The sequence below is a fragment of the Takifugu rubripes genome, chromosome 19 (genome assembly GCF_901000725.2).
Source record: "Takifugu rubripes chromosome 19, fTakRub1.2, whole genome shotgun sequence".
NCBI lineage: Eukaryota > Metazoa > Chordata > Actinopteri > Tetraodontiformes > Tetraodontidae > Takifugu > Takifugu rubripes.
The window spans coordinates 682,695-706,811 of NC_042303.1; the positions used below are offsets into that span (position 1 = coordinate 682,695).

General features: G+C 43.6%; 3 protein-coding genes across 10 annotated transcripts in view; 2 read left to right on the top strand and 1 right to left on the bottom strand.

The window, feature by feature from the left end:
- Positions 1 to 24,117, top strand: part of LOC105418562 (WW domain-binding protein 11-like) — a 1,118,483-nt gene that overhangs the window by 86,921 nt on the left and 1,007,445 nt on the right. The gene's annotated exons all lie outside the window — the stretch shown is intronic.
- Positions 3,010 to 5,449, top strand: LOC115246885 (uncharacterized). Its single transcript, XM_029826855.1, has 2 exons — positions 3,010 to 4,789; positions 5,124 to 5,449. The coding sequence occupies exons 1-2, from the start codon at positions 3,795 to 3,797 to the stop codon at positions 5,149 to 5,151; spliced, it is 1,023 nt and encodes a 340-aa protein (XP_029682715.1). The 5' UTR covers positions 3,010 to 3,794; the 3' UTR covers positions 5,152 to 5,449.
- LOC101072892 (homeodomain-interacting protein kinase 1-like) lies at positions 7,396 to 15,943 on the bottom strand. Its single transcript, XM_029826812.1, has 17 exons — positions 15,625 to 15,943; positions 14,638 to 14,664; positions 14,143 to 14,303; positions 13,824 to 14,018; positions 13,541 to 13,716; positions 13,322 to 13,442; positions 13,126 to 13,245; positions 12,840 to 12,926; positions 12,583 to 12,749; positions 11,162 to 12,343; positions 10,310 to 10,415; positions 10,178 to 10,221; positions 9,998 to 10,091; positions 9,769 to 9,894; positions 9,335 to 9,562; positions 8,714 to 8,796; positions 7,396 to 8,634 (listed from the first exon to the last, which is right to left on the bottom strand). Exons 1-10 carry the CDS (start codon positions 15,653 to 15,655, stop codon positions 11,512 to 11,514), a joined length of 1,917 nt encoding a protein of 638 aa, XP_029682672.1. The 5' UTR covers positions 15,656 to 15,943; the 3' UTR covers positions 7,396 to 8,634; positions 8,714 to 8,796; positions 9,335 to 9,562; positions 9,769 to 9,894; positions 9,998 to 10,091; positions 10,178 to 10,221; positions 10,310 to 10,415; positions 11,162 to 11,511.

Below are 24,117 nucleotides of genomic sequence, written 5' to 3' on the forward strand. Positions count from 1 at the left end.
TTCTACTGAGTACTGTGTATCATTAATTAGATGTTATATTTGTACCAGTTAAAGCCTTCCGGTCATTAGCATTAAAATTAAGTTTGAAACTTGTAAAAATTAATTGGGCCAATAACGTGCAAATGTTTGTACAAAAATCAAGGAGCCTATTTTGTTATTGTACATTTTTTAATTTACACAATGTGTTTTTTGCAGCTTGAAAATATGTGAAAAAATGAACAGTTTAGCGTTCACAGAGGTTTCAGCTGATAACTCAAATGAGAAGATAAACAAAAAGAACTCATTTGAGTCAGAAATAAGAAGCTCTTCTCAGAAAGAGGCAAAGACTTTGGAGACGGAAAAGAAGCCCACCAAAGAAGGAGACATCAAATCCTTTAAGGGAAAAGTGTTCAAGGCAGAAACCAGCGAGTCCTCCGGGTAGAAACCATCATGTCTTGAAGGGAAAATTCACAAAATCTCTGGAGGAAATAGACTGTGAGCCCTCACAAAAAGAAATCATTGGGACCTTACCAGAAAAAGACAGTAATTTCTCAGAGGAGCTTCTCTGCCTTGCTAGTAACAGGAAGTCCACTGAAGGGGAGGCCAATAAGGCCAAACATACGGAGTCCCTAGTGGAAGAAGAGAGTGAGTCCTCCCAGAAGGAAATCAGTGATACTAAATCCACGGAGAGCCCAGTGGAATACATAGAGTCCTCGCAACAAGAGTCCTCTGAAGATTCTACTCGTGATACTTCTTGTGTAGATACCTCAGTAGACAATGCTACCTCACTATGTGAGGAAGAAACAGTCTCCAGTAATGGAACTTCTGATGGTGCATCCTCTGAAGCTGACAGCTATTCATCAGAGGGTGTCTCCAGTAGTGACTACTCTGATGCCACCACTTCTGAAAACAGCAGCAAATCACCTTCTAAAAAGAAAGGCGTGTTTAGGGTTAAAGTCTCTAAATGGTTTGCCAAAGTCTGCAGGCATATAAAGAGTGTATTCTGTAGCTGCATGGAAGTCAACTGTGTTGAATAGTGTGTGAGTGTAAGGACTTGTGGGTGTGCTGTCTGTGCTTGAATTATGGTTTGTATTATTAAAGAAGATATGGATTGTGATAGTGTGTTGATTCACTGGGTGGAAAGGTGGAATCCAGCACAAAAAAGCTCATAGATTGATTAAAAACAAACAAAAACATCATTTTGTAAATCTAATCCTCAACTAATTCGCTATCGTCGGTGTGAGGACGTTAAATTAACCAGCGCCCCGTAAAACGAGCTAAAGCGCCGACTGGTCCGCTCAAATCCCCGATTAACTCAACGCAGAACAGAGCGGGAAAACGGCTCAGAACCGACAAAAGCTTCGTGTTTAACTCGTTGTTTCTCCGTCACCGGGTAAGCTAAAGTTATGAAGCTCGACATGGTTATATTTCAAAGTCTTGTGGTTCTAACGTGGCCAGATTCCATAGAATTGGACGGCGTTAAGCGGTCCAAAACGGGTGGTTCTGATCGCGAATCTGTGTGGGGGGAGGGGTGGAGCAGCTCCCAGCCAGTGGGTGTGGGAGGGGCTGTCTGTGTGCGTCACATTCAGCGGGAAAATAACACGATTTCAAATGGCAGCTTTCGAATTTCCCATTGTACGTGAACCCACCGCCATTCCAATTGATCCAGTCCCAGCCTCGCGCTTCACTCCATTTGGCGCTTCACGTAAGTACAAATCTTCTACATCGCTCTACTACGGTGGCGGAGAGGTGCAAAACACTTTTACAAGCGGCTGAATCAAATTTACAAATGACGAAACACTTTTACAAGCGGCTGAAACAAATTTACAAATAACGTTTTCTACTGGAAAGGGAATTACTGAGTGTGTGTACTTGTGAGTGTGTTGGATTGTGGAACAGTCACAGGATCCGGCCCTCCAGAACAGCATCATGTCCAGGAGGAGTGCCCAATGAGCTCTACTACTTACCACACCGGTAATATTTGATGGTAGATTGTCTGCATTTATTTGGTTTTTCAAATGTAATAATATCTTCTGTGTAACATAGGTTGACTCTAGAGACTGTGGATTTCAAATCGAACAGACTCAACTGGATGCTTTTCCTGAGGCTCCCCTGACAAGAGCTCCATGTGGGGATGCAAACATGCAGGAGTACCTGGACTTGGCCATGCAGAGCAATCATTTACAGAAGGCAGAGTACTGGCAGTCTGCAACTGAGCTGTATCTGAAACTAAAGGAAATTACTCAGCTATGAGTTGAAAAGACATTTATTAGAAAGGTGTAACTTGTACACAAAGTGTCTTCATTTGTCACCCGCAGCATCATTATTTTAAAGTGGGAAATATGAATAAACATAATGCGTAGTAATGAGCATGAATTTCCTTTTTTTAATAGATACAATCCTGAACTACTAGTGTTTCATGAACAAAACAGTTTCAGAATGATGGATCTAAAACTGCCCCCCCCCCCTCCAAAAAAACAAAACAGCCTCTTACTTTAACGTCATAGGAAAAACACTTGCAACTGCACCTTTAGGTGCACCAACGGCATAACAATAAACATTTTTAGAGTCCAAGCTCCAGGGGTCATCCAATATGGCTTATAAACAGCCAAATCCTGGACTATTTTGAATTCCAAAGTCCATTTGTGCCTTAAACACACTGTATGACCCCAGGAGTGGTCATTTCAACACGTTTGAACATGTATTTGCCATTGGGAATGGAGAGTCATCCAGGAACTCTATTCGTGGCAACGGTTCCAACCCAGGAGGAGGAAGTGATGTCAGCCCTGTTGTAAACATCAAAATGTCTTCCACAGACACAGCAGCCTCGCCTTCTGGATGTGGTCTGGATTAGAGGTAAGATCTTAAGACCGAGCCCGAGTCCGAGCCCGACCCAACCCGAAATTCGGGTCGGGCTTAAAATGCGTAAAATGTCAATCATTACGTTCGGGTCGGGTCGGGCCGGGCTTCTCTCTCGCTGACTTTTTTTTAATAAATATTTGTTTATAAAAATATACACTAAGACGATGTGTGGATACTAAACTAAGGAATACTTATTATAAATAAATAATTTGGATAAAACAGAGAAGGCGCTGTAAGGTAATTGCTATATAACTACTACTAAACAGGAAGTGTAGAGCCAGAGCACGCTTTGGGAAACGTGCGCAAAGCCGCTTTGCATACGTTTTGCCAAAACGTTAGTATGTCGTGAATGTAATCTTCCCTCCGCATCCGCAAGTTTACATCTATTTTGACCATCCCAGATATGGAGCAGCAAGAGGTCAAGGATAAACTTAAGACAGGAGAACTGAAAAGGCAAACACGCACCGCTGGTAAGAGTGAAGTGTGGAAAAGCTTCAAATTGATCGTAAAAAAATGATACAGAAGCTTCTGTTGGCTTCGCTGAATGTGGTCAATGTGGTGCTTTGCTTTCATATGAGAGCAAAAAGACTGGCACCTCGACGCTGAGCAGGCACTTAAACAACTGTACTCGCAAAATTGATGATCATCAAACATCTATATTATCATTTATCCCAAAGACCGCCCCTCTTCGCGCTAAGCAGGCCATTACAGACAAGTGCGTGGACTTTTGCTGTCAGGACCTTAGACCATTTTCAGTAGTCAGTGGCGAAGGTTTTAAAAGTCTGGCCCAAGAATTGATCAATATTGGGTCAACTTTTGGGCGCGTACCTGTCGACTCGGTCCTCCCCCATTACACCACAGTGTCAAAAGCATGCGCCGAGAAGGCTGAGGTAAAAAGGAACTTTTTAATTGAGCGGGTAAAGAAAGCTCTAGCAGGTGGCTGTGACGTTGCCATGAGTACCGATATGTGGACGGACGATTACAGAAGGATGAGTTATATTGCAATAACTTGTCACTTTACTGAAACGGACTTCAGGTTGGTTGGAAAAACCCTCACCACTGCTGTATTTCCAGTAGAAGACGCCAAAACGGGGAAGAACATAAGAAGAGAACTGGTCCGGCTTCTGGTGAATGGATTTGGTTTGGAACCTTCATCTTTATCCAGAATAGTGTGGGTTACAGATCAGGGCAGTAACATCGTGAAAGCTTTGGAGCCTTACAAGCGCCTCTCGTGCCTTGACCACGTGATCAACACTGTACTTCGGCATGGCCTGGACAAGGACGCACTGTCTGCAGACGCGCCGGACATTGGAGAAACAATTACTGCAGCCAAGAGTGTTGTCCGTTTCATCAAGCAATCTGGTTTGGCAGCACAACTATCAAAAACAGTGCTTCAGATGGGTGAAACAAGATTCAGCACGGTTCACTTGACGCTCAAGTCTGTGCGAGAGATATATAATGAGTTGTACGAGAAGCTACAGTCACGCGCAGAAGAGGTTCGCATGGATAACATTGCGCCGGATCTGTTAGATTTTTTGATCTCCTTTCTAGAGCCTTTCTATGCAGCACAACGAGAACTGGAAGGAGATAAATATACCACACTGAATCTAGTTTGCCTCTGGAATGAGAAGTTAAAAAAGCACTGTCAACCCATTTCTACGGATAACCCTCAGCAGGCGTTTTTGCGCCAAAGGCATTCTGAACTTTTAAAACAAAAAGTCAAAATACATATGTTGCACAAAGTTGCACTGTTCCTGTGGCCTAACTTCAACAAACTCAAAAAGATGACACCGACAGAGGTGTCAGAGGTGCATGCACATGTCCGCACACTCCTGGAAGAAGAAGATGAAGGAGGAGAAGCCACCGCTACAACTTTGGAAAACGAGGAGGACGAGGCGCACACCAGCACCCTTTCTCCACCTGCAGCAAAACGAAAAAGGACTTCTTTTTTCGGTGAATGGGAAAACGAGGATGATGACGATGATGTTCCTGTTCAAGATGAGGTTAACCTGTACATTAGTCAAAAGCATGCCATGGCTGATGACCGAGATTTGCTTGGCTGGTGGAGAATAAACTCCAGTATATACCCTAAACTTGCCAAGTTAGCAAGATCCGTGTTGTGCATACCCGCAAGCAGCAGCAGCAGTGAGCGTGTTTTTAGTGCAGCTGGCCGCACGATAGATCAGCGGAGAACTTCACTGAAACCTGGTACAGTGGACGCAATCTTGTTCTTACATGACGACCTAACCCTAACCCTAACCCTAACCATTGTCTGAGGCTTTAATTATTTCCCTTATTTCACAGGAATAAAGACCAGGACACAAGACCGCAATTTGCAGACTATAGTCAAGGCCAGGCAGCAGCTCAAACGCTTTAATTGTATTTATGTTTTGCACATTTTGGAACGTTTGTTTTTTCATGTTTGAAATTTTTTGTATTTTTATTTAAACATGATAGTGTTTTCGTGTTTTTCTCCTTGTTTGACTTATTCGTGATTATTAGTAGGCTTATTTTTACGCATTTACGCACTTTGTTTGGCTCTTTATTTTTTTAATAATAATCTAAACAAATTATTTTTGTTCTTATTTATTCAAATTAGTAATGTTGTATTTTATTTAGCTTGCTTATTTATATATTATGTTAAATTACTCTTTACAGCAGGTCTGTTCTTATGTTAGTGGGATTTTCTTTATTCTAAAAGCGTGTTCCTGAAAATGTTCCTATTTATTTTGTTTCAATGCTTCTTAAAGCAGGTTGTTTTTTGTGTGTTCCAATGCAAATCATTAAAATAAAGAATGTTATTCTTTATTAATTTATCTAGTATATTTATGTGGATTTATTGTATTTCTGTATTCTTGCTCTTCGATCATTTCATTAGCTTTTCCATTTTCAGACCAAATTAAAGATAGAGAAAATTAAAGCTTTTATTTTAAATTTCGTTGAAACAAAACTATAGAAATAATAATTTCATATATCTTTTACCATTTATTTGATTTGCGTTATTCTATTTAAAGCCTAGTGGGCTGCAGTATTTCTCCGCGTAATTAAGCGAGTGCGCATCAAGATTTCTCTTTCACTCTCTTTGTCTGGCCTCTTATTCTGTGTTCCATTCATTTATCATGATCATAAAAATATGTAGATTATTTTAACCTTAAAAGATCTTGCGTTTTTTCTGCCCAAAATACTATGGGATAAATTTAAATTTCGGGTTTGCTTCGGGCTCGGGCCTGCAAATCAAGTAAATTGGTCGGGCTTGGGCTGGGTCGGGCTTTAATGCCCGCGGGCCTGGGTCGGGTCGGGCTGGATTTTTTAGGCCCGATCTTACCTCTAGTCTGGATACAAAAGGACATAAGTTCCTTCTGGAGTGTCCCGGTTAAATGTCCTCATCTTCTGGACGGCCTGTTTCAGGATATCAGGTGCTTCTATTTCTGGGTCTACAAATAACGGGAGTGTTCTCCCTCTTAGAGGTTTTAGAGCAGTCCCATTTGGCACCATCATTCCAATGTTTATCTAAAAAATGAAAAAGGTACGGTTAATTTCATGTACTATACAAAGTAACACAAAAGATTATACATACACCAGTGTTTCCCATTAATTATGGAGAACATGGAGGGAACATGTTCTAATTTATGTCAACAGTTCCATAGTTAGCCGAACATGACTGGAAACTACCCTCCAGATACAGTAGTTGCACTGTCGTGCCCAGTTGCTTCAGCAAAGCGTCTCATCTTGCACGAGTGCTACATGCTTTAAAATCTATGCACAGATTCCTGTGTCAAATATATAAGTTCTCTTACATAGATCTATTTTTGAGTTACCCCGAGTCAGACAGTCGAGTGATAAGCTAATACAGCCAGTACAACAGACCTGGACGTGTTTTCGCTCTTTAGCCCGAAGTCTTCCTCTTGGCCCGTAGTTATAAGACTGACGCTCCTTGGATTTGGAATTTCTGTACTCCAGGAACTTCTTGTATGCTGGGAAATGTTTTTCTGCTGAAATTAAAGCTTACAGAAAGTTGCAGCTGCTAACCAGTGGTACAGCTGATTCAAGTTGTACGTACTTCAGATAGCGACGGCTATGCTACACTTACTTTGCTTAGCATTATCCGGCTGTTGAGATGTCCCCTGTGCGGCTGGTCCTTCCGTCTTCCGCCTGCCGTCCATCCCGCGTCACCATGAACTTCTTATCTGCTTCCGGTTCAACTGTTGATACAGTTGGTAATTCCCTTTCCGGCTGAAAAGGTAACTTGTAAATTTGTTTTGGCCGCTTGTATAAATGTTTTGCACCTCCCGGCTGGCTCCTTTTTCAACCAGAAAGGGAATTACCAACTGCACCGACGGAACGCATCCATTGGCCCAACAAAGGGTCGGTGATTCCCTTTCCGGTAGAAAAAGTTATTTGTAAATTGGTTTCAGCCGCTTGTAAAAGTGTTTTGCACCTCTCGGCCACCGTATGATGGGGTAGCTGGCTAATGTATTATGTCTATCAACTCCTACACATAGGAACTTGTGTGTGTGCTTCATGAATATCTTTTCTCAAATTTAGGACAATAGCTGACAATCATATCATATTTTATTTTTTATTCACCACAGTAGAAACACAATGAGACATATACACATCGACGTATTTCAGAAGAAGCAATGGAAGATGTTCCTCAACAGTCTGACCAGTCGGCCAAAAAGGCCACACTTCTCTGAGCGGAGGTCAGGCTGGTTGTTGTCAGTGCTCCCCTCTGATTCCACATCCAAACAAACTGAAATTGAGTTCATGTTTCCCTCACAGTCGCCGTAACCACTTTGGGTGGAGCTGGTTTCCAACTGGACATCGATAGCTAAGTCACTGGGAATTTCAATTACACAGGCGTCCCCCTCCTGTGCTCCTGGCTGCCTTGAAGAAGACTCCAAACTTACATCCCTCCAGTGCTCATCAGGGCCTGGGAGGCTGACAGCATTGTTCTCCAGTGGACCCTGAGCGGAGCTCTCATTGAGAAAAGGATGCTGCAGGACCTCCAGTGGTGTGATGCCTTCATCCTGGTCAAGCTGCATCATCCTTTTAAGCAGGTCCGCAAACAGGTTTTTGTCCTCCAGGTCTCCATGAGCCATGATCACTGGTACATCATCCAGTCTGATGCTGGTGAATGTCTGGGCCTGGAGACCTGCTTCTTCCTCATATTCGCTTGGTGTCTTGAACCTCCAGCGATGTTTACCGTCGACTTGCTCGCAGAAGTAAGATGCAGTGTCCTTCCCCCGGTCCAGAATCTCATCTGACGGCTGGCCGTGACACTGGATGATTTGGCTCAGCTCATCGTATTCCTCTTCCTTTAATAAAATGGTGGACGCTGTAGCGACTTCCACAGGTGTTGCACCAGTAGACCATATATCTATTGCTTCTGTGGGGGGGTGGATGCCCAGCCTGGAGCTCTGTATCCTGTAGCTTGAAAACAAGGACCGTCTCCACTTTGAAATGCCAGGCCAAAGTTAAGGAGACGAACTCTGATTGGCTGTTGTCTCCGGTCCACAATCATGATATTTTCAGGCCTGATGTCAGGATGAACAATCTTGAAGGAGCGCAGATGCTGCAGGGCCATTGCCACCTGCCGAATGACTGATTTCAACTCCAGAATGAGGAGGCCTTCTCCTCTGGCCTTGACATAGTTGTGCAGGTCCTGATCCAGAAGCTCAGAACTCATGTACATGTGATCCTGCTATGTGAAGCTCTCCTTCCACTTTAGGATATTGGAGGTGTCCGGATCCAAACTCCGCAGCTCTTCCAGAATGACCAGCTCATTTTTCTCTACAGGAAGACCAGGAAACTTCTTAATAATCTTCACAGCCTCCATCTCACAAGTTTTAGTACTGAAGCATTTGCTCACATGACCAGATGCACCCTCCCCCAGCAAGTCCATCACCTGGAGGGACTCTGAAAGGAAAGTTCCTATCCTGAGGTCGGGCTCCTCTACAAATGCAGAGGGGTCATCCATATTGTTTGACATCCTGTTTATGGCCATTTTAATGTTTCAGTTTGCTCAGCTGTTGAATCGTTTGCTGCAACCTCTGCTACGATACTATCCTCTGCTACGATACTCTCCTCTGCTACAATAATACTCTCCTCTGCTACAATACTCTCCTCCGCTACAATATTCCCCTCCGCTACAATAATACTCTCCTCCGCTACAATACTCCCCTCTAATACAATACTCCCCTCCGCTACAATAATACTCTCCTCCGCTACAACAATACTCTCCTCCGCTACAACAATACTCCCCTCTGCTACAACAATACTCCCCTCTGCTTCAACAATACTCCCCTCTGCTTCAACAATACTCTCCTCCGCTACGATAATACTCCCCTCCGCTACAATAATACTCCCCTCCGCTACAATAATACTCCCTTCTGCTAATTTCTGCTCTCGTGTATGTTTCTACCTTGTTGCTATAGCAACCCTGCACCTGGGCTAATTTTGGAGTGCATTAGTCCTTACAGGGGCTGCTCACCTTTTTAAATATTTTCTCCTCATTCAGTCAGTAGAATCCTGCAACAGCTTTTACAGATCAAATATTTAGGAGACTGGAATGGATGCGTTCCAATATCATTTTCTGTGAAGGATCAACATGACTGATAAGAGACCAAAATATGGGCTACTTCACCAAATGCTCCTTCACCTATAATCTCCTGCACAACAAACCCAGACTTCCTGCTGTGTAGAACATCACCAGCACTTACTGTAAAGAGACAATCACCATGGAGGGAAACCATTTAGTCAACATGAAAACCTCAAACACACAACTGAAGCATTATCCGTGTCCTTGTAATAATGGCAAGATGGAGCCGTCCAATCCTGGGATCTATATACTGATAGCTTATTTACAAATAGCATACAAGTGCTGGAATTGGGACCTGATCTACGATGCCAATCAAACCCACAAACCTGGCACCTGGTTGCAGCAATCGACAGCAGGTGTGTCAGGATCGGAACTTTTGATACATACGTCTCTGGCCCAAATTTCTCGGGGGTGCAGAGGAAAGTGCTCCACAACAGAGAAGTAGGGGATCCCTGAAATTACAAAAGGTCAAAGATCAGAAAGGTGCAATAGAATTGTGTGTATGAAGACAAAAGACAAGAAGTGCTTTAAAACAGCAATGTAAAATCTTCTCACCCATCCGTGCTGAGACACGATGGTCGTCCTGTCGGAGCAGGTTCTGCAGGGTGGCGTCAGCACTCAGGCCCGGAGAGAAGCCGATGCCAAACCCCTGGACACCACCACCAATCAATGATTGGAGACAGCTGGACCTCGGACAATGTGTTGAACCATGAATAAAGCTACAGAGATACCAACCCTGCTCCAGCCGCTGACCAGCCACGTCAACAGGAGCTGCAAATCTGCACAAAGCAAATGTGTCAGCATACAATGAATGTTCAAACAGTAACAGGTCCCAGATTTTACTGGCCTTTATTCCAGTTTACTTACCAACAAGAGCTGCAAAATCTCTGAAATCATTTTGTATCTGCAGAGAAGCGCATTTTAAAGGCATTCACAAACTTGTCAGCACTCAAAGTGTGCATAAACCAATCACCTAAATGGAAGCATATGCAGAGATATCGACAGATGAATTACAGAAATGGGATCGATTTTCGAATGAGCCAATATTAGCAGCCACATGCCAATACCGATTATTAGCATTAGCCATTTGGAGTCACATGCAGATCTTAATGCCGACAATGGTTTAGGTTACTTTGCCTCCGCAATTAACAACTTAACCAGCACCATGGTAAAAATGTTAAAATAAAACGCTATTGATGTCAGACGGCGTTAATATCAATCACAGCAGAATGACCAGATATTAGCAACGTGGACCACGAGAGCGATGTAATGGAAACAACACAGAAGCGGTCAATTCTTTACACTGAGACACGGAATAATGGGATTGTGAAGCTTTAGCTTGAATTAGTTCATTTAGCAGCTGTGAAAGTCATTGAAACGAGCAGAGCGATGTAGATTTGTATTTACGTTAAGCGCCAAACGGAGTGAAGCGCGAGGCTGGGACTGGATCGATTGAAATGGCGGTGGGTTCACGTACGATGGGAAATTCGAAAGCTGCCATTTGAAATTGTGTTATTTTCCCGCTGAATGTGACGCACACAGGCAGCCCCTCCCACACCCACTGGCTGGGAGCTGCTCCACCCCTCCCCCCACACAGATTCGCGATCAGAACCACCCGTTTTGGACTGCTTAGCGCCGTCCAATTCTATGGAATCTGGGCACGTTAGAACCACAAGACTTTGAAATATAACCATGTCGAGCTTCATAACTTTAGCTTACCCGGTGACGGAGAAACAACGAGTTAAACACGAAGCTTTTGTCAGTTCGGAGCCGTTTTCCCGCTCTGTTCTGCATTGAGTTAATCGGAGATTTGAGCGGACCAGTCGGCGCTTTAGCTCGTTTTACGGGGCGCTGGTTAATTTAACGTCCTCACACCGACGATAGCGAATTAGTTGAGGATTAGATTTACAAAATGATGTTTTTGTTTGTTTTTAATCAATCTATGAGCTTTTTTGTGCTGGATTCCACCTTTCCACCCAGTGAATCAACACACTATCACAATCCATATCTTCTTTAATAATACAAACCATAATTCAAGCACAGACAGCACACCCACAAGTCCTTACACACTATTCAACACAGTTGACTTCCATGCAGCTACAGAATACACTCTTTAAATGCCTGCAGACTTTGGCAAACCATTTAGAGACTTTAACCCTAAACACGCCTTTCTTTTTAGAAGGTGACTTGCTGCTTTTTTCAGACGTGGTGGCATCAGAGTAGTCACTACTGGAGACACCCTCTGATGAATAGCTGTCAGCTTCAGAGGATGCACCATCAGAAGTTCCATTACTGGAGACTGTTTCTTCCTCACATAGTGAGGTAGCATTGTCTACTGAGGTATCTACACAAGAAGTATCACTAGTAGAATCTTCAGAGGACTCTTGTTGCGAGGACTCTATGTATTCCACTGGGCTCTCCGTAGATTTAGTATCGCTGATTTCCTTCTGTGAGGACTCACTCTCTTCTTCCACTTGGGACTCCGTATGTTTGGCCTTATTGGCCTCCCCTTCAGTGGACTTCCTGTTACTAGCAAGGCAGAGAAGCTCCTCTGAGAAATTAATGTCTTTTTCTGGTAAGGTCCCAATGATTTCTTTTTGTGAGGGCTCACAGTCTATTTCCTCCAGAGATTGAGTGAATTTTCCCTTCAAGGACATGATGGTTTCTACCTCGGAGGACTCGCTGGTTTCTGCCTCAGAGGACTCGCTGGATTCTGCCTTTAACACTTTTCCCTTAAATGATTTGATGGCTCCTTCTTTGGTGGGCTTCTTTTCCTTCTCCAAAGTCTTTGCCTCTTTCTGAGAAGAGCTTATTTCTGACTTTTTGTTTCTCTTCTCATTTGAGTTATCAGCTGAAACCTCTGTGAACGCTAAACTGTTCATTTTTTCACACATTTTCAAGCTGCAAAAAACACATTGTGTAAATTAAAAAATGTACAATAACAAAATATGCTTAATTTTAATGCTAATGACCGGAAGGCTTTAACTGGTACAAATATAACATCTAATTAATGATACACAGTACTCAGTAGAATCAGCTATGTAGTGGGAGTTAGCTGTGCTGTGTGGCTTGATATGTCTCTTTAAATGTTTCAAAAACCTATAACCTCACTGATATCAAATAGAAAAAATGTCACTCACTAGTCTTTGCTCTCCACTGTTCTCAGGTGCCCCATTGTTATAAAGTCATGCTGCAGGGCTTTCTCAGGAGAGATTCTCTGACGCTCATCAAAGTGGAATAACTTCTTCAGGAGGTCATAAAGAGCCCTGCGCTCCTTCATTTCATTTTTGTCATTTGTTGGATTGGCCTGCCATTGGAATCAGTGATTTAATACAAAGATAATCAATCAGGAACAATGAAATTAATTATAACTGGTTAAAAAAAAAAGAGTGCTTACCGAAAACAATTGTGTTAGAGAATATCTAAAAGACTGAGGAACGTCATTGAAGTTCTTTAAGTTAGCTGGACCATACTCAACTGGTGTCTGAAAGAACAAAGCCAACAGTTAGTGAACATCCACTTTTCCTGCCCTCCCAGCATTTCAGCAGATAGGAAAAGGATTTGAGATGTTACACCCAAATTCAAATATCCTTGGACCCTTGGAAATAGTATGAGTGATTAACATATTTATGTTAGCAGTGGTGGATAAGATCAGGATCAAAGTGCAGAGAACATGTGCTCACCTTTAATCTCCATGAATAACCAGAATGGTTTGCCACCTTTACAAAATATCTGCTGGTGTATCTCCCAGCATTTAATATGTAGTTTGGGGGCATACCCAGTAGATCTATCATGTGTCTCATCTGTAAACCAAACATTCACAGTTGTTAAGAGGACATGCTCTCATTGCCTATAGATATTTTTGTCAAGTATACTTGCATTTTGATATGATGAGCAATTGCGGATGGTTTGAGGGTTGAATAAAAACAAAAGGATTTGGCCGACTCCCCAAATATCAAGTGGATACGAGAAGGGGAGACCGAGCATAATTTCTGGAGCCCTAAAAACACAAGTCAAAATTAAAAAAAATGTTATATGTAAAAAATAAAAGAAAAAAAGATAACTTAATAATAATAATATTACTGCAGGACAAATAACCTCAGTCCAGTTGCCTGCATGATGGTCCCTGTCTTGGCCTCATGGGTCCGAAGTGCCAGTCCAAAGTCTATTAGTTTAATTTTTAATCCTCTTTGGTCCACTAACATGATGTTGTCTGGTTTTAAGTCGGTGTGCAGGATTCCAAGTTTCTTGAGGTCTGATAGAGCCATAAACAGCTGGAAGAAAATTAAAACTTTTTCAAATTAAAAGTAGGATGCTCTGTGATCCATTTATGCAAGTTGTAGAATATTATCACAGAAAGGTTTGCTAAATAATAGTTTACCTGCTTTGCAATTGGTCGAATTTTAGACACACACAGTGGTTTGCCTTTTCTTAATTGAAGAACATTAAAGAAGTCCATGCTCAGCATCTCATACACCAGACAGAGCCGACTGTTGTGGTGAAAATGGTCCAAGAGCTTCACAAAGTGTGCATGATTCACACGGAGACTGGAATGGATGTGTTCCAATATCATTTTCTGTGAAGGATCAACATGACTGATAAGAGACCAAAATATGGGCTAGAGAGCAATTGTTTTCAAGGAAGTGGTTATTGCCATTTTCAGAAAGAACAATTTCCAGGGGTAAATTATTTTTCCTTACTTCTCTTTGGCCACTTTTGAAGTCCTTGATGAACTTGATCACCACAGTCGCTTTTGTATTTGTGTTTTGGCACCTGGCTACTTCCCCAAATGCTCCTTCACCTATAATCTCCTGCACAACAAACCCAGACTTCCTGCTGTGTAGAACATCACCAGCACTTACTGTAAAGAGACAATCACCATGGAGGGAAACCATTTAGTCAACATGAAAACCTCAAACACACAATTGAAGCATTATCCGTGTCCTTGTAATAACGGCAAGATGGAGCCGTCCAATCCTGGGATCTATATACTGATAGCTTATTTACAAATAGCATACAAGTGCTGGAATTGGGACCTGATCTACGATGCCAATCAAACCTCCAAAACTTAACGTGTATGGTACAGTACAATATTCCTGTTGGGAAAATCAGCAGTGACTCTGCTGCTGTGCTAACTGTGTCATGTGACCTCCTAAAGACAGGTTTTACATTATAAATACAGCTTGAAGTCTTACCTTTATTTATTGTTGATGGCATTATTTCTGAAATGAAAATTCAATTTGGTGAATATGTTGGTAATTGTAACAATTTATTAGTAATGTTGTAATCTCGTCAAGAAGATGCCGTCACAATGGGGCAGCTGAAGTACTGCCGTGGCTGGGGTACCACCAAAAAGGGAAGGAGGCAGGACCAAATCTACCACTAGACAATAACTACCACATCAAATTGCCATGCCATCAAAATGTCAGGTTGTTGCATTTACGATCATTTGAACAGGTCAAACTTTGTTAAGGAAAGTTTTTTAAATTACGTAAACATCGAGAGCAGTCATGCTAAGATAGCTTCTCAAGCCTCCACTAGCCACCATACTTTTATTGCCTCACTGTACATGCAAGTTTTTGCTACAGTATTGGGTGTTACCTCAGTCAGATCCAATCTAATGTTCTTAAAAAGGTCTGTTATTGTTGCATTAGTAGATTTTAGTTCACTTACTTTATTCAGCAGATCCATATACATTTGTGTAGATATATATAAAATTATACTGTTTACAGTGACTGTCTGAGTTTGATGTGAAGGGTTGCCTTTTATCTTCAAAGTATAAGTGATATTACAGTAATGGGGTATCCCCATCCTAAACAGCTAGTCAAGAAACTACCATCACAACCAAAGCTGAGGCTTGTCCTCTGTCAATGGACTTAATTACAACAGTATTAGGAATGCCAAGGCTAAGGGCTCATGGACGAACTTTTTGGTGGGTAACAGACTGAATGAATTTTAAGTCTTCAAGAGTATATTTTTATTTATTTTACTTTTATTATTTTATTAGGTTGCTTGATAGGACTAGATGTTACAAGCTCTAAAAAAATTGACTGAGCACTTGCCTTGAGTGAGTTGTGGTAGATGAGGACCACATAGCGATGTTTTTGCCCATGCAGCACATCTTCAGTTGTACACCCAAGCTTCAGTGGCTGCTTTGGCCATTTATCACAAGACAGACTTACCTGGGGCAGGTTTACCACAGGCTGAGCTCATTTGGGTGTGAATAAGTGGTCAGTTGCTCCCCATGCCTTCACAGGCCCGGCCAGAGACTGTACTTATTTTGTCACTGCCTGCTCTTCTGCTCTTGTGCTGAGGTGGAAAATTCCACTCACTCTGCCACGCCCCTCCTCCACACCCATTTGATCAGCTTTCATCATTTTCACTTGTTGCACCCTCTTAGGCCTATTTAAGGCACTGCTGGACATCCATGCCTTGCCAGATTGTTATTGCTCCATGTCTGACTTCCCAGCAGTTTGATTGGCCTTATTGGTTTTGACCCTGCCTGCCTTGGAATTTTCTTCTCTATCGATCAAATCAAATCAATCTTTATTTATATAGCATCTTATACAATCAAAATTGTTTCAAGGCGCTTTCCAGAATCCCAGGGCCTGAAACCAGTCAAGCAACAGTGGCAAGGAAAAACTCCCCTTTAACAGGAAGAAACCTTGAGCAGGACCAGGCTCATGTAGGGGGACCCTCCTGCTGATGGACAGCTGGGTATAGAGAGAGGAGAGGAGAGGAGAGGAGAGGAGAGGAGAGGAGAGGAGAGGAGAGGAGAGGAGAGAAACACACACAAAAATACACTATACAATGGGTCAGCGGGGCCGGAGGTCATCATGCAGCTCCGAAGGCAGCGATACCTGTAAATGAATAGAGAGAGGGGCGGGGGGCGGGAGCAGAAAAACTACACAGGAATCATCATAACTAGTCTGCTTGATGAGGAGGAGGAAAGGAGAGGAAAGGAGGTGTCTAGTGCTGTCCCTTTAATCCCAATCACATGTTCCAGTCTCTGTAACAGGATGCTGTGATCAACTGGATCAAAAGCAGCACTGAGGTCCAGCAGAACCAGCATAGAGACCAGTCCATGATCTGAAGCTATGAGAAGATCATTAGTAACTTTAAGAAGTGCTGTTTCTGTGCTGTGATGAGCTCTAAAGCCTGACTGAAACATCTCAAACAGGCTGTTCCTCTGCAGGTGCTCCAGTAACACCTCCTCTGATTTACTATTTTCTTTTTCAGGGGGGCAACAGAATCAAGCGTGATTCTCAGTGAGGTTGCTGCACCTTCAGCAATAGAGTCAACCTCAGCAGGGCTAAGATTATAATGATTGATCCCTGGGGAAACACACGGTGGTCCTGGGATCAGCACAGGGATCACTTCCTTAAACTTAGCTACAGCATTATCTGAGAGACATCTGCTAAAGTAAGACTGTGCTTTGAGCATAGAAGAATCCTTAATCATAAATGTAAAAGTGATCAAAGAGTGGTCTGACAGGAGTGGGTTCTGAGGGAACACTGACACATGTTCTACCTCAACACCATAAGTCAGGACTAGATCTAGGGTGTGGTTGAAGCTATGAGTTGGTTGGTTTATCTGCTGGAGGAAACCAACTGACTCAAGTAATGAAATGAAGCCATTTCTAAAGCTGTCATTTACAACGTCTATATGGATATTAAAGTCTCCAATGATAATGACTTTGTCTGTTCTAAGGACCAAGTCAGATAAGAAATCAGAGAACTCAGACAGGACCTTTAAATATACATTCACTTCAGTTTGAGAGGCTTGGTGGAGCACCTATAGCCAATAAGGTTTGATCTGTTTTGCGTCACTGTTCCCACACCTGGATGCTGAAATGATTTGGGCAGAATAATGTTAAATTAAAGGTCTTTTAAACAGATCTGTGATGGCTGAACAAGACTGATGTGGCAGTGACACCAACGTGTGCATCAACTCTCCAGCTAACGTGCATTATTTCATTAGTATTATTCATCTTATTCATTACGGCCCTCAGGAATGAAATCATCCTCGTAAACAAGCACGTGGCAACGAAAAAGAGCAATAAAACTGATGGATATTCTGCCCCCTGCTGGGTGGAAGACGTTATGACAAAAAACAGAGAACAACAAAGTGCAGAATCCACTTTAGTGGTGTTCAGTCATATTTACATCCATCAGTAACTCACCTGTACCTGGACATTCTGCACACATTCATGTTTAAATGGTGTTTAAACACTTGTAATGGTTTTAAACACTCATCAAAGTCAGTGTTTTCAGATTCTGTGATTTCACACTGGACAGAATGTGAATAAGGTACATCAACAAATCCTTTTTGCTCAAACAGAAGTTTCTACATCCAAAACACTCCTGATTAACTCAAATAAAAGCCAAACAAACTCAGTACCAACATGAGATAAAAAGGATGCAAACAGACATATTGCTCAGTGCTTTTTAATAGAAGAAATCAGAATTATGAGCATCAATTATGCAGGTGTGTTAAAAGAAAAAAACTGGAACAATCAAACATGGGAACAGAACCTGGATTTTTTTTAAAAAAAAAAGACCTAAACAAACTAAAGAAAAATATCTCCTAAAGCAGCAATTGAAGAGTTGATTTTGTTCAGCTTCTTTTGTAAAGACTAAAAACCAAATATCCATAGCGCTCCGTTCACAGCCTTGCATATCTCAGCTTTAGTGGACGGCGAGTCCCAGCTGGTTGGGGCTCTTGTTCTGGGTAGGGGGGGCTAAGGTCTGGGGGTGGGGCACGCTTACATGGGGGCATCATCAAGACCTGTGCGTAGGTCAGTTTGGAGCCCACCTGAAAAGTCAGAGCAGAAGGATTTAGTTTCCACCTTGAGCATCTTTGAACAGGTCTGCTATAACCTGGGGTATTTGTCCTGTCGGGGGTCTTAAACCTGATAAATGTTGATGTGTCTGTGACCAATCAGGACATTCACTTTATGAATGAGTAACATGAATGGACACAATTAAATCGAGCATCAAATTAAGCATCAAAAACAAGTCAACACCCAAAACTTACTTGCTGTCCTGGCGGATGAGCTGGTTGGTGGTCGGCCTTGGTCTTTGATCTCTGCTCCAGACCCCTGAAGAGGAACAGGTCTCAGGTGTTACCAAGTGCTCCACCAGTGAAATAAAGTGTGAGCGAGGGTGGGGGCCATAAACTTACCGATTCAACATTGGCCCACAATTCTGAGCCTTGGAGGGCTGGAGCTCCAACACTGGCCCTGGGGTGTCCACACCGCCCCCCCTCTGGGGGAACTCAGCCTTGGGTGTGCCCTGGGTCCACACCGTTGCCTTGGGCTTGTCCCCGCTGTCGCCCCCTTCAGCTATCACCCGCCGCTCAGGACAGACGGAGTGAATCTTGGAAGATGGAGTGGAAGCATCTCCACCAGCACCAGGGGGCAAAGTTTGAGTGCCAACATGGTGACGCTCAGGTCTCGGGGGGCCCAGGTCTTCGGGTGTGTTATAAAAGCAAATTGAGACTGAGGGACCATCGCCCTCATCTCGGCTTGGGATTTTCCTTACGCGGGAATTCACAGGAAGCCACGGACGTTGGAGCTCCACATTGTCCTGCCAGTCAATCTGGGATTTGGTGAATCCACGGTGAGTTTGTTGACCGATATGTGGCGAGGATCCCGTGGTCAGACGCACATTGACCTCGCTCAATAGAGACAGTTCAGGAGGTGGTGGTAATAAACCAGTTTCTGGTTCAGGAAGTGGTGGTAATAAACCAGTGTCTGGTTCAAGAGGTGGTGGTAATAAACCAGTGTCTGGTTCAGGAGGTGGTGGTAATAAACTGGTTTCTGTTTCAGGAGGTGGTGGTAATAAACCAGTGTCTGGTTCAGGAAGTGGTGGTAATAAACCAGTGTCTGGTTCAGGAGGTGGTGGTAATAAACCAGTGTCTGGTTCAAGAGGTGGTGGTAATAAACCAGTTGCTGGTTCAGGAGGAGGTGGTAATAAACCAGTTGCTGGTTCAGGAGGAGGTGGTAATAAACCAGTTTCTGATTCAGGAGGTGGTGGTAATAAACCAGTGTCTGGTTCAGGAGGTGGTGGTAATAAACTGGTTTCTGGTTCAATAGGTGGTGGTAATAAACTGGTTTTCAGAACTGTGGATGGACCAGACTCATCTGTTGGACACTGGTTCTGCTCTTGCTCGAGATCATCAGCATCGATGGGACGGATGCAGCTGTGGGTCTTTGTTTTGAACGCCTGATGTGGATCCGTCAGTACAACACGGACCTCCTCGCCGTCCTTATCGTCGTGTTGCGGTTCTGGATCTACCATCGGCCTCTGCTGGTCACCTGATGCCTCAGTCACCATGAAGGCAACGGACGGTGGCCCAACAAGAGTTGACTGGACCGGTTTGGACGGCTTTGACCCATCGAGAGTGTTTTCCTCTCCGTCTGTGCTCAGTCTGGGCAGCGCCACACGGGGATGTGATTCCAGGGGTTCCTCACATGTGCCACTGCCGTCTCCTTTAACCTCCTCATCCAAGCATGCATGCTGGGTTACTGCGGAGGTGTGCTGCCTCAGCTCCACCGTCTTCGTGCTCCGTCTAACGAAGGGTGGGAGTTCTGGCAGACTGCTGTCGCTGTCGCTGTCACTCCACTCGTCAGAAGAAGTACTACAGGAACAGCCCATCTTCTGCAGCCTGAAGCAGAAACAACAAAAAGCCACTGCCATGACCACACACACTCTAACAGTCATGAACAGATCCGTTCGCTGCTCCAGCCTCGTGGAGAAAGAGGAAAGTCCCGCCTCGCCCCCTCCCCAGCCCAGACTAGCACAGGTGAGGGGCTCACGCCCCCGCCAGTCATCAGGGCGTTTAGACTCTGGTAGAGCTGCCAGCAGAGCTCAACTTGATCCCAACCATCAACTCCCAGTTACTGACCTTTGGACCTTTAACGCGTGTGCACGTCAGTATGTAGATTGTCTCTCTGGGAGGGTGATGCTCGGTGGAAGGATCGAAGAATGAGGGGCAGATCTGATGGTGGTTTCAGCTCAACCTTTAACGGGTAATGTCTGTAGGTGCAGCAGCAACACTTTAATATGAAGACTTTTTACTTTGAATCAAAGCTTACAACCCAAAATGGCCTTTTATCTGTGATGACCTCACAAAAATAATCTCATGCGAAGTATTTAAAGCTGCTGTGCATCAAAGCCACAAACGTAAATGTGTGAGTGGGTTAAATCGCTGCATATATGACGTACTGTAAAATTCGTTCTGAAAATAATTAAATATTGTGATTTTACCCCACCGTGTCCCAAATTATTACCCAAATATTTTGCTATGATTCTTCTACGATGGTGATGCAACCGTTAAGCATTAAACTGAATGTTAAACATCTTGACAGCTCATTCCAGTCCAACATTGGAGCCCTTCTTTGAGAGCAGCTTCACAATGCTCGTATCCAATAAACTGGTGTTTCTGGACAGTTTGATCAATTTCTTGGCAGGATGTCAGAATATCCTCCCAGTTTTGAGACCAGTCTCAATCATCCAGGTCAGAGTTATTGAGACCAGTCTCAATCATCCAGGTCAGAGTTATCCTAATAAGAGCTCTGCGTCCACTGGACGCATCACGCACACCCCCGAGGCAATAGAGACCACAACCACCAGAGGACACAAAGCTCAGCATCGAGGTCCACAGAACACCCACACACAGATCAGCACCTCCCACTGGACTCTCACCACCCACTGGAACACAAGTTGGGTGGAATCAGAACCCTATAACAGGGCTAAAGAAGTAGCCACCACAACCCCAGGCAGGAAGAAGGAACAGGATCATCTCAGAACATGTGGTTACCCAGACTGGGCCTTCAGAGACCTGCAAACAGGAGGATACAAGCACCACCACATCTCTATTTAAAAAAAGGATATAAAAACGTTTATTGCGAGTTTTGTTCAGTAACATTCAACTGCTGTTGTTTGGATCAACTATTTAGATAAAAGAATGTAATTTGCGTAGTAGCTTGGAAAGCAGTGTATTAGCTTAAAGTTAATACACCGATGACACGCCACAAAGACGTGAAAGCCCCCAAAACACATTTAAAGGTGGATGGAATGTGAAACAGCACAGAAAATTATCATTATTTTTATAATTGACAACTGGCTGTAGTGCACCTTACTGTCCACTAGAGGGAGACAGTAACTCATACATTTCTATTAATCTAATTTAAATCGAACAGAAACTGCTGCTATAATCGCTGCTGACCTTCCCCCTCTTCATCTTCCTCATCTCCCCCAGGATGGTGCAGTTGATTACACAATATATATCTCCATTTTCCACACCTGTACTTCATCCATTTCAGCCATTTGGTAGCATGAGAAATTGCAGAAATTGCATTCTCCATGTGGTGTATTGATTAACAACCACAGAGATAGTATAGAAACTGTTTATTTGGACTGTTGGATATCTGTTATCCATTTCAATGTGAGCTCTGTGAGAGTTGTTATAGCGCACATGCACATTGCACTTCGCACCTGGTAGTTGATTGAGTAAACGAAGAAGCAGCACGTCGGTGTCCTGTCTTATCAGTACATGTCATTAGCGACGAGGATAAATTTTCATTTTCTTAACGGGGAAGGAGAGACACACGGTGTCGTTACTAGTGAGTACAATGGCCCAGTATGGAGATTAAGGGGCGTGTTTAAGGTGGAAAAGGAGCCGTGGAAGGCGTACGTGGAGCAGCTAGAACAGTTTTTGGAAGCTAACGACGTAGCCGAAGGGAAGAAAGTGGCTACGCTGCTGAGTGTAATGGGCGCAACTATGTACGGACTTTTAAGAAACTTAGTGCAGCCCAATAAGCTAAAAGACAAGACGTTTGATGAGATAGTAACTGTTTAAAAGGAACATTTTGAGCCCAGGCCGCTGTTGGTAGCAGAAAGGTTCCGCTTCAACCGGTGCAACCAAAAAGCTAACCAGCCAGTTGAAGCAGTGTGCCGCCAACTGTGAGTTTGGCACCAACCTGGACGCATCGCTACGAGATCGGTTCGTCAGTGGAATGCGGATTGAAGCCTGCACGAGGAGACTGCTCTCCGAAAATGATCTCACGTTTGCCAAAGCGTGTGAGATCGCCCTCAACATGGAGACGGCCGACAGAGACGCACGTCAGCTGAGAGGGATGGAGAGCGAGACGGCGGGAGCTGCCAGTGCCAGCGTCCACAAGGTGAAGCTGCAAGGAGCCAGGAGCTGCTACAGGTGCAAAGGGAAAAATCCCCATGCAAAGGATTGCCATTTCAAAGAGACTAAATGCCATTATTGTGGAAAGATAGGACACATCAAAAAGGCATGTCGTTCCAAGGCGAGTGCAGAGCGCACACGACCAAGAGGAACTGGTCAGCTAAAGACAAACACTAAACATGTGACAGCTGGAGAAGATTCAGATCTTGAAATGTTCACTGTTTTAGGGTTAGGGGTCGTCACAGGTGAAGATGCTGATACCTACAAAGCAACATTCTCATTCAATGATGTAGACTTAGAGATGGAAATTGATACTGGGGCCAGGAAGAGTGTAATTTCCAAGGCAGTTTTCACACATGCCATTAGAAAAAGCTAAGGTTAAACTCAGAGCTTAGCTTAACCTATTTTAGGGCAGATCACAGTGACGGTGGGCTATCAGGGCCAGTCAGCTGTTTTGCCACTTGTTGTTGTCAAAGGACATGGAGCCAGATTATGTGGTAGAGATTGGTTAAACCAAATTAAGCTGAACTGGGCAGAGATCAAGTATCTAAATCAGGGGTGGGGAACCTCCGGCCTCCGGGCCGTATACGGCCTACGAGACCATTTCTACCGGCCCGCAACGCAATAAGATTTTTATATTTTATATGTGCACTTATACAGTGGGACCGTTCGCTAAACTCCGCGAGCTGCGAGTAGCAGCGGTAGCGTATTTTTGCCTTTCGTATCCTGAAATTTCTTTCGTAACGAGGAAATATTTTCCCGTTTTCTGAGATAAAACAGACGGTTATGTTATGTCCGAGTCAAGGTCAGGGTCAGTGAACACAGCATGTGATGTACGTAGTGGGCTGGACTGATTGACACTGACGAAAAATGCTTAGCGAAACACGCTAAACTCGACGAGTTGAAAGGACAGATGAGTTTGGATAAAATTAACGCTCTTCGTCGGAGTTTGGAGGCTCAACAAGCAGCTTTCACACGACCATGTACCGACAGAGAGAATATTACGCGTGCAAGTTTTGTGGTGAGTGAATTAATAGCCACGAAGCTGAAACCTCACGCCGAAGGAGAGTTCGTGAACGCGCCTCGTAGCCGCCGCTGAGGCGCTCGCGCCGTACAAAGTAAAATTGTTTCAAAGCGTGAATTTTTTTTCGTGAATAACTATTGAACTAAGACATATATTGTTATGATTCCAGTGGCCAACGGTATGTTTTTATGGTCAAGTATATGTGGGACTAATATTTATGGTGGAAATCACAATATGCCAGGAATTGTTGCGCTTGGCGGAGGTCTGCGCTCTTCGAGTGCTTTCTAGTTGTTGTTGTTGTTGTTGTTATTGTCTTTATCTTTCTTTCTTTTCATTCATTTTCTTGATTATCTTGTTGTATTGCAGTTTTTGTGAGTAGAGGCCTCGAACAGGCCCTTACGGGTCTCTTGCCTCAACTCTGCACCTGTTTTTATTGTTTTGTATGATCATG